Source organism: Cebus imitator, unplaced genomic scaffold (assembly GCF_001604975.1).
Source record: "Cebus imitator isolate Cc_AM_T3 unplaced genomic scaffold, Cebus_imitator-1.0 Scaffold8, whole genome shotgun sequence".
In the NCBI taxonomy this organism is placed as follows: Eukaryota; Metazoa; Chordata; class Mammalia; order Primates; family Cebidae; genus Cebus; species Cebus imitator.
In genome coordinates this window covers 3,363,112-3,374,060 of record NW_016107323.1, presented here as the reverse complement: position 1 = coordinate 3,374,060, position 10,949 = coordinate 3,363,112, and the positions used below count along the sequence as shown (strand labels likewise).

General features: G+C 43.4%; 1 protein-coding gene across 3 annotated transcripts in view; it reads right to left on the bottom strand.

Moving 5' to 3' along the window:
- The window catches only part of POLR3B (RNA polymerase III subunit B), a 137,037-nt gene extending 132,871 nt beyond the window's left edge, over positions 1–4,166 (bottom strand). The window contains exon 1 of one of the 3 annotated variants that reach the window (XM_017540805.2): positions 3,472–4,166. In XM_017540805.2, coding sequence (XP_017396294.1) covers positions 3,472–3,543 — 72 coding nt within the window. In that variant the 5' untranslated portion in view covers positions 3,544–4,166. Of the gene's footprint in view, positions 1–3,204; positions 3,334–3,460 lie in introns of those variants that run through there. The other 2 variants (XM_037742963.1, XM_017540813.2) reach the window with 2 other exon arrangements.
- Between the last annotated feature and the right edge of the window lie 6,783 nt (positions 4,167–10,949).

Genomic DNA, 10,949 nt, shown 5'->3' with positions numbered 1-10,949 from the left:
ACTTTGGGTGGCCAAGGCAGGCAGATCACAAGGTCAGGAGTTCAAGACCAGCCTGGCCGATATAGTGAAACCCCATTTGTACTAAAAATACAAAAAAAATTAGCTCAGTGTGGTGGCAGGTGCCTGCAGTCCCAGCTACGTGGGAGGCTGAGGTGGGAGAATTGCTTGAACCCAGGAGGAGTTCAAGTGAGCCAAGACTGCACCACTGCACTCCAGCCCGGGTGACAGAGTGACACTCCATTTCGAAAAAACAAATTTAAACTTCATTGACCCAGCAACCACTCTGACTACTTTCTTCCCTGCCCTTCAGCTTACAATGTCTCCCAAATTACTCCATACTTTGCTTCTCTGTTCCTTGCTTCCCACTCCTTCATTCCATTATCATCAGGACTCCCACCTACACGCCCTACACGCCTGTGAAACAGCTTGACAGAGGTCACCAAGGCTGCTACTTCAAAAGACCTCCCTTGATTCCCCACTCACGTTCCCTTTCCACAGTATTTGGCCATGCCGATCACTGTCTTACAACGTTCTGTGACATCATTCTCTTATGTCTTTCCTCCCTCTGGCTGGGCCTTCTCATGCCGCTTTTCCTCTGCCATCCTGTAAATGTTGATGTTCCTCAAAGTTCCATCCCTGGCGATGTCTTTTCTCATTCTCAAGTAGGGTTGGGAAAGGAGGATTTCAAACAACACTGTTTGAAAATGTTGTTTAGCTTCTCTCATCTCCCCAGTTCCAAATGTAGGATCTTTCAAGGGCAGTGACCCTGTGTATCCTGTTTACCACAGTGCCTGGCACATAAAAGACTCCAAAAAATACTGAATGAACAAACAAATGAGTGAGCAAATATCACTACTGCAGTAAGCTACTGGGTATGGGCCTGTCCAACTACTGACTGGGCAGTGATACCTTATGGCCTCTGAGGCTACCTAAACTCACTATGTTTAAAATTAAATCTTCCCCTCAGCACTAGGACCAATCTCAGTGAATATCACCATTGATCCCGCTCAATCCCAAATTAGATACCGACAAGTCCTAACTCTCTGACTCCTCTTAATCAACAGCAAAACAAAAGTTCTACTGAGTCTACCTCCTTTTAATCTTCCTTGCATTCATCCTCTGCTCCTGTGCCAGCTGAGGCCCTCATAATCTTTCACGTGGACTGCGGCAATACTTCTAATCTTCCTGCTCATCCCTTTCAATACACAACACTAAAGCCAGTGTGCATGTCATTCATGTGCATAGTCAAGCACCTCCTTCCCTACAACTTTTCAGTGCCTCCCCACCCTCTTCACCACCTCTTAACCTCACAGCGAGGCATGCATCACACACTGTTCTCACAGCAGTAGTTGTGCCTACACCTCCAGTCTCCTGCCAAGTTCCTATATCATTCGCCTCCTGCCAAGTTCCTATATCACAGTGTAGGTTCTTGTCCTGGTGCTCCTTCTATCTGGAATGCTTCCCCACCACCACACTTCATCCACATCTGGCAAACTCCGTTCAGGTATCACATGCCGGCTACCATTTGTAATACCAACATATCCCTCTCCTACTTGTATCACAGTACCTACTGCACGCTATTCCACCTGCTAACATGTCTCTCTCTATAAGCCTGTAACACACTGGGAGGCAGGAAACACATTTTGAACTTGTATAAACCCTGTGAACAATACACCACCACGTAAGTACTCAGTAATAACGACAAATCTTTATTCAACAAATAAGTGATTAATTGGTTCCGAAGCTTGTGTTGCTTATTCTATCATACTACTATGATGCTGTGCTACCCCAACCACAAAAAAACACACCAGGCATGGCCAGTTCAAGTAAAACTGAGCTTCTATCTAGAAAAGTTTCAGAGAAAACACTGAAATCGGAAAGTTTCAATAAATATTTTAATATCTCAGTTTAAAAGGAAATGGCAGCAAGTACTGAGATCTACTACCTTCTGGGAGAATCAGGAAAGGCCTTCCTAGGGAAGTTATATCATAGAAATGTGGGACTTAATCTACAAACAGGAATGGGAGAGAGATCCAGAAGGAACTGTGTGAGCAGAGTAGAAAGATCCCACGGGAGGGACGGGGGAATCATGGGAAAGGAGGCTAGAGAAGTAAGAAGCGGCCAGACTGAATCTGATGAACTGCTAATTCAACTTCCTTAACTTGTCAAATTATAAAGAAGTTTTGTTTTGTTTTCCTTAAGACAAGGTCTCACTCTGTCACCCAGGCTGGAGTGCACAGCACAATAATGGCTCACCGCAGCCTCAGCCTCCAAGGCTCAAGTGATCCTCCCACCTCAGCCTCCTGAGTTGCTGGGACAAGAAGTGCATGCCATCACATCTGGCTAATTTTTGTATTTTTTGTGGAGATAGGGTTTTGCCATGTTGCCCACGCTGGTCTCCAACTCTTGAGCCCAAGTGTTCCGCCCACCTCGGCCTCCCAAATTGCTGGTATTACAGGCATGAGCCACCACGCATAGTCAAGGAGGTTCTTATTAATCTGATAGATCTACTGATCGTGTCACTCTCCTCTTAAACCCTTCAAAAGTTTAGCTCCAAGACAAAGTGCAAGCCCTGTCAGATGTTTATCCAAACTTTTCATAACCAAGATCCTTACTTAACCCTCATCGTTTATCTCTTCTCCTCTATTTTTCTTCTCTCTAATATTACTAGATTTACTTTCCTTCCTCAAAAACATTCAATGGTCTTGCCTAAGAGGTTTCAAGTATCCTGTTCTCTCTCCCTGAAATCTCTCCCTTGCTATCTTCTCTGGCCACACGTCCCTTCTTCCCTATTCCACGTCAATGTAGAATTTGAGGCTCAGAGAGGCTGGCTATAACATGTGCCTTATCAGAAAACAATTTATGTCGACAGCCGTACTTCATTAGACAGCTCGCTGTGGGATAGCTGTCCTTAACTTCTGAGAATCTGAGGAAAGGTATGGAGCCGTTCCCCCAGAAAACACACAGGCATAATTCTTTAGTAAATACTCAGAACTAAATTCCCCTGCAACCCCAACTGGAACTCCAGGTTAAAAAGAAAGATGACTAGCCTGGAATTTAGAAGATCTGGTTTTACCACCACAGCCAGCTGTGGTCCCTCATGCAAGTGGCCTGAGCTCCCCGGCCCCCAGGGTCCTTTATAAGACTGAAAAGATACAATACGTCCCCCAAGTAAGTGCGAGGGCCAGTGCTCTCCACGCACACCTATATTGGAAGAACTCCAACCCGAGAGCCAGCCACCGGCATTCTCGACCCCAGCAGCGGCTGACAGCTCTTCCTGGCTCAGCCTTCACTCACACACGCGGAGGCCGGCTGTGGAGACTCGCACGCGCGACGCTGTGAGCATGCGCAAAAGCCCAGCGCATGCGCAGAAAGCGCAAGCCCGCCCCGCTTGGCGGCCCGAACACTCTGGGCAACGCCCCCTCAGGGCGCCTCTCGGCCGCCGACGCTCTCTGCGTACCTGGCACTCACCTCTACAGTCGGGATCGGTGCAGCCAGCTGCTCCGGCGTCAGGTTCCCAAACTCCTCAGCTAGCACGTCCATGCTGCTCACGAAGGAGGCAGAAGCAGATAAAACTTCCGCGCACCCCTTCCCTGCCCCAGGCAAACTGCAAGACTCCTGGGGAACGGTGCGCGGAGGCCTAAACTGTCCCCGCTGTGCGTGTTAGCTAGAGACGCGGCAGAAAGGTTCCGCCTGCTCCCAGCTCGAATCTGCGGTGGAACCCGGATGTGGCCGAGGCCGAGTCGGGAAACTGCGCCCTCTGGTGAATCTCGGAGGTCTGGCGCACTTAATTCTAAACCCCAGCTGTCAGATTTCTTGCCAATTCTCTGATAATTGAGACGGGCAAAACATAGTGGTTGTCATTTTTAAAGTAATCAGAAGAAAGTTGTAAACGCATAATTTACGCAACTTGAACCACTGAGGCAGATAATTATTTAGCCCAAAATTATATGCGTTGATTAGTATGGAAGAGCAGGAAACGTCCCAAATGCCTACTGAAAGGTGATTGGTTAAATAAATGATGGTACATGCGTGTAATGAAATAGTGTTGAAAATTCTCAGAAGCACTAAATGGAAGATGTACAAGTAAATACCAACGCATGGAGAAATTTAGTATGAAAAGATGACATTTACATCAGTAGGGGAAGGATGGCCCGTCCAGTAAATGATGTTTGAAGAGCTGATTACCCATTTAGGGATAAAATACATCTGAGTGAATCTTATGTGGATTAAATACTGAAATATTAACAAAAACTTAGAAGAAAATGTAAGTGAATATATTCATAACATTGAGATGATGAAGGCTTTCAAGACGGCAACACAGTCAATTCATAGAGGATTTTATATTCTAAACATGATTTTGTGATTATATGAACATATTTTTAAAAATCAACGAATAGAATTAACAAAAAACAAATTGGCAGAGGACAAAGGGCTGGTCTCTCTAACTTAAGTTGAGCTCATACAAATCAATAGAAAGAAAAATCCTATTAGAGAAAACGAGGCAAAATGCACCATAATTAATGGGTACGGAGTTTCAGTGTGGGAAGAGGCAAAAGTTCTATAGATAGATAGTGGTGATGGTTGCACAACGATGTGAATGTATTTAATGCTGCTGACCTGTACATCATTTTAAATGGTTAAAATGCTACGTTTTATGTATATTTTACAGTTAAAAGAAAAGTTATGAAAATTTGCAAGGACATATATACTTTCCAATTTCTCCTCCATAAAGGTAGAACTCTTGCACCAGGTTAATTGTTCTTATTTCCTAATAAGCTACCTAAATTTCAGTGCTTGTATTTTCTAAGCATTGAGCTGATATCTGAAATATGAAAAGAATGGGAAAAAGACTAACAGTAGAATGAATCCTGCCTTTGAAGTTCTTACAATTTACTTATTACGGAGACAAGATACAACTTGTGTCTCATTCTTGTGCATTACCAGATTGCAGCCAATTTAGCATCTGGCCTAGAAGGGACTGTGAAAGTGATTTATAGATAGCAGAGGCTCTCAAGTTTGGCTCAAGTGTGTTGGTTGGTTGTCTGTGCCAAAATCATCTTTGTTTTCCATTATCACGATGGTTCTCCAGCTTTAGGGTGTATCAGAATCACCTGGAGAGCTTGTTAAAACAATCTCAGCTTTCTGATTGGTAAATTGGGGCCTGCAAATTTGCTTTTTTTTTTTTTTTTTTTTTTTTTTTTTTTTTTTTTTTTGAGATGGAGTCTTACTCTGTCGCCCAGGCTGGAGTGCAGTGGCGTGATCTTGACTCACTGCACCTTCCTGGTTCAAGCGATTCTCTTGCCTCAGCCTCCTGAGTAGCTGGGATTACAGGCACTTGCCACCATGCTGGCTAATTTATATATTTTTATAACAGATGGGGTTTTGCCATGTTGGCCAGGCTGGTCTCGAACTCCTGACCTCAGGTGATCTGCCCACCTCGGCCTCCCAAAGTGCTGGGATTATAGGCGCGAGCCACCGCGCCTGGCTACAAATTTGCATTTCTGGTAAGTTCCCTGATGTTCCTGTCCAGGGATTATGCTTTGGAAATCACTAAGCTAAGATTTATCACTTAATGCCATGTCCTCTTTTTATATGTCTAATTCTCCAGATGAGCTCCTGGTACAGGAACTATCTTGTTTGTATTCCCAGCTTCTAACCCATCAGTTGTTCCTGAGTATATTTGTGTTGGTTGAATAAGTGAGCTGAAAGAAAAAAATGCAGTGGGTGATGTTTGATATTATACTCACTTTTTAAGAATTCCGATTGTTTTTAGTTTCTCTCAAAAAGCCGAAGGCTCTGGTAGCCATGGTCCCAAAGTCCTATATGAACAATTGGCTGATGCTGAATTGTGTTGACCCTTAGATCACAGCTGCCACAGTCCTTCAGTCCTTCCCCTAGGTCAAATCTACAGCTTGTTTCCGATGCCCTAAGGGACTGGAGTTTTGAAACCAAGAAGCCAGGAACAGTCTCATGATTTCTTTGTTTTCTGCTGCCCTGTCCTTTTCCTGAGTTATTAGTACAAAAAGACCAGTGATTTGAATAGAGGGGTGGGAAATTAGGGAAAAGTGATCACAGAAGGAAAAATGGTTAACATCTTGGAATACTATCTTATCACTTCTATATAGTGGTTTATGGTAGGCAGATGAAAAATTGACCAGTGCCATGGGGGAATAGGGGATTTTGTATAAGGGAGAGCAAGGAAAAAGGAAAGGCAGAGGCATCCAAGCTGGGCCTAAAATATTAGGGAGAACTTCCATTTACTGAGCATTTACTCTTTGTCAGCCATTGCAATGACCACTTGATGTGCATTCTCTAATTGAGTGATGATCCCTGGGAGATAAGTATGATTATCCCCTCTTAACAGGTAAAGAGACAAAGGCTCACAGGGGTTAAGAAACTTGCCCAAGCAGAGCTAGAATTTAAATCTGTAATTATTTGACCCCAGAACCCATATTTTTAACTTTATCATAATGCCATACCAAAAGCATGGGCTAGCAGAAAACATTTCATGTAGAGAAAAACAGCATGAGCAATGGCATGAGGGCATTAGAGTACTTTATACGACATTCTGACCATTGAGTGTGGTTCTCACCTAGGGCTTTTCAAGGGAAATGTCTGTAGATGACTGTAGAAAGATCCACTGTACCATCATGGACTGTTAATCCCTGTAAAAGAAATTAGACCGTGTTCTGAGAGGCTTCAACATGAAGATGCTAGAAACAAAAGAAAAAGATTATCCTGTCTTCTTGAAACCTTGATGCATTTAGACTGGAAAGAAGATATATATGGTTATGATTTATAAGCATCAATTAATTCATAATAGAACTAGAGAAGACCAGAAACAATGTCAGAGAAAGAATAAGGACTCTGCAGCCTGAAAAGGAAGAGCAGAGGGAGAGTCCTTGAAGTCAGAGAATATTCTGCATTTTAAGTGAGACTGGATAGTCCAAAAACTTTCAGCTGCCTGCCATGCCCACAGACCTTTCTTTGTGTGATGTGATCTTATTATCCTGTCAAAACCAATAGGGCCAGGTACCTGCCCAAGACAGTCATGTTGGCTGGATTTAAGGGATGAAGTGGCTTATCCTGAGAACCCTATCCAATGTGGGGTTTGGGGGTTATCTATACCGACTACTGGTGAGCAAACTCAATCATATTCCCTCTCAGGACACTTTTAATTAAGACACCCCCAGAGGGCAGCAACAGAAACTGAGAAGTAAATGCCAAGTCAGCATTTGGTAGCAGCACCACACTGAGATAACTTTTTTTTAAGATAGGGTGTTGCTCTGTCACCTGGCTTACTGCAGCCTTGAACTCCTGGGCTCAAGCATTCCACCTGCCTTGGCTTCCCAAAGTGCTGGCATTACAGGCGTGAGTCACTGCACCTAGCGTGAGAAATACTTTTTTTGTTGTTGAGACAGCGTCTCACTCTGTCACCCAGGCTGGAGTACAGTGGTGAAATCTCAGCTCACTGCAACCTCCACCTCCTGGGTTCAAGTGATTCTCCTGCCTCAGCCTCCTAAGTAGCTGGAATTACAGACATGTACCACCACACCCGGCTAATTTTTGTATTTTTAGTAGAGACGTGGTTTCACCATGTTAGCTTGGCTGGTCTCAAACTCCTGACCTCAGGTGATCCGCCTGCTTCAGCCTCCCAAAATGCTAGGATTACAGGCGTGAGCCAGCATGCCCACAACCCTGAGAAATACTTTTGATGGATGACTTACGAAGCCAATACAGCAAGTAGTTAAGAACGCACATTCCAGGGTTAGACTCTTTGGGTTAAAATACACTTACCAGCTCTGTGACCTTGGGCAAGTTCCTTAGCCTCTCTGATTCTCATTTTGCACATGTGGAAATGATGGAGACTGCCTCCCAATGTGTAGTCCAGTTATATGATATTTGCATAAAGTGCTTAGGGTAGTCCCTGCCATCGGGTAAGTGCTCAGTGGCTATTAGTATTTTATTGTTATATTCTGAAAGAGAAAAAAAAAAAAAACTATTCAGGCTTACCACACCTACAAATGCAGCCGCTGAGACAAATTCTTGGATTTCCTTTCTTCTTCATAAAGGTTTACAATAAATCCCTCTGTTCTTTTCCCTTGAAATCTGAAAGAAGCTAACATAGTAAGCTTAAGAAATGAAAAGATAAAGCTTCACTCCAAAAACAGAACAAGAGGGCACAAGTTGATAATACAAATATACTTTTTGAAAGATTAAAATAAATCATAGAGGATAATGTCATAATTGATTACTAAATGGAATTGGAACATGTTGGGTTTTGTCACTAGCCTTTGAAGTTGACATCAAGGACAATAATCAGAGCCTTCTGCATACCCTTGGGTTTCTCTGCCAATGACAATATTGGGCTTAATGAACCATGGTTCTGATGAGATATGAAAATTTTTGTTCTTATGTACTTAAGTACTTGATTATCATGTCTCCAAATACTAAAACCACTTGAAGCTTGAAAGAGATTTAGAACTTATAAATTACAGTTATTATAATGTATTCTGGTTACATTATGCTTTAGAGTTTGCAGACAATTTCAAATATGTCTCATTTTATTCTCACAATAACTGTGAGGTAGGCAGGTAGTAGTGTATGGAAGTAGGGTGGAAAATTGAGGTTTAGCAAGATTAAAAGACTGGATCAAGTTCATATAGCTCTAAAGTAATAGGAGTGAATTCAAACTAAGTTCTTATGACTCCTAGTCCCAAGGTTTTACAGAACAATTGGTGGAAAACTTTTGGAATTGAACATCCCCAGAGGTAGAACAGGGTAACGTTTAGTCTTGATAAAGATGCAACTGAGAGGTAAAAATACGTTGCCCAAAGGAGGCAGTCCCCATTCCTATAGCATAAAACTATAGGTCATCCACATAACTCATTAGTGATTCTCCTGGATCAGGCTTTCAAATCCTCACCTCTCTGGGGAGTTATTACTGAAAGATCGGGCACATGATTTTAAACCTATTTTCATGAAGAGAAGGTTCACTGGAAGGGACCTGAAGTGGAGACAGCTAATGCTTACCAATATCCGTGACAGCCTTTCTCCCGGGCACTTTTTCCAGCCTCCCTTGCAGTAATATGAGGCCACATTATTGAATTCTTGCCAATGGAACACAAGTGGAAGGGGGCAGTCTTTTTCCCTTCCCTATCAGCTGAGTGATTTAGAGGACAGCAGAGTCATGACATGGATGGAAGTTAGGTCCCTGGATGGCTGAATGGAGGACCCTCCCCAACTCCACCCTACCCCATGCTTTAAACTTTGAGAAATGAGCTTATGAGGCCACTGAGACTTGGGGGCTGTTTGCTCAGTAGTCAACCTACACTTTTTTATTTATTTTTTGAGATGGAGTCTTGCTCTGTCTCCAGGCTGGAGTGCAGTGGCATGATATCAGCTGACTGCAGTCTTCGCCTCCAGGGTTCAAGCAATTCTCCTGCCTCAGCCTCCCAAGTAGCTGGGACTAAAGCGCATGCCACCATGCCCAACTAATTTTTGTATTTTTAGTAGAGATGGGTTTTGCCATGTTAGCCTGGATGGTCTCGATCTCTTGACCTTGTGATCCACCCCCCCCCGCCCAGCCTGTCAAAGTGCTGGGATTACAGGTGTGAGCCACTGTGCCTGGCCTAACCTACACTCATTAAGAAAGGTTGACTTCTTGTAACTATGCCCTTCCTTAGATCATCTTTTGTATCATTCTCAGAAGCACTGCTGGTTTGGGTGGTCTCCTCACACATTGCTCACATCCAAATTTTAAAGATTTCATAAATGTTCATTACAGTGGATTAATTTTTCTCTTTCTGCTTCTTAGCATGCCCTTCCAATTTGGGAGAAATCCCTAATTGGATGATTTCGATGGGACCACAGGAGTGTAAAGATCCTAATTCCCTTGTTCCATTCCCTGCAAATTACAGCCTGTGCACTTGACTTAGATTCACTCAACTAAATCTTGATATGTGGGACTTTAAGCAAATGGGGCAAAGAAGAAAAGACAGTTGAGAAATCAATCTTTGAAGTGGTAGCACTGATTCCGGCCTGGCTGGACTCTTGCAGCTTGCATTGCCTTGGTGCCTCTCCATTTTCCAAACCTGGCTCCTCTCTGATTAGATTCTGTGAGGTACTTCATGCCCATCCCATAAACTCCTTTTCTGCTTCAGTTAACCAGAGTTCATTTCAATTGCTGGTATCATGTCTTCACGTGTGAGTGCATGTATGCATACACACACAAGACATAGGAATTTTCTAGCATCAACAAGTGTTCTTTGCCAGGACAATCTTTCCAAAACAGAGATTTATTTGTGAACTTCTTCTGTTTCAAGACATTCAATTATTCTTTTTCCTTTTTGGACAACCCCTGCCCGCCCCCCCCAAATTTTAGCATGGCATCTGAGAAACTTTTCATTCTCATTGCACCTCTCATCCCTTTTTTTTTTCTAAGATGAAGTCTCCCTCTGCCACCCAGGCTGGAGTGCAGTGGGGCGATCTCAGCTCATTGCAACCTCCACTTCCTGGGTTCAAGCAATTCTCCTGCCTCAGCCTCCCGAGTAGCTGGGATTACAGCTTGTCTGCCTCCATGCCCAGCTAATTTTTCTATTTTTAGTAGAGACAGAGTTTCACCATGTTGGCCAGGCTGGTCTTGAACTCCTGACCTCAAGTAATCCACCTGCCTTAGCCTCCTGAAGTGCTGGGATTACAGGTGTAAGCCACCGCAGCTGGCCACCTCTCATTCATCACTTTCATTCTTCTACCTTATTCTGATCCCTGGTCTCACCATTTCTCCATAGCGTTGTACTTACTGTGCACTTGGCCTATTGTGTTTTTTCCTTTTGTGGCGTCTTGGCAAGTTCCTATGTATCTCTCATGTTTTAGCTAATTATCTTCTCTATGAAATAGAGTTTGATGATTTTCTCCCTAGCACTATGCATGCTTTTTTTTTTTTT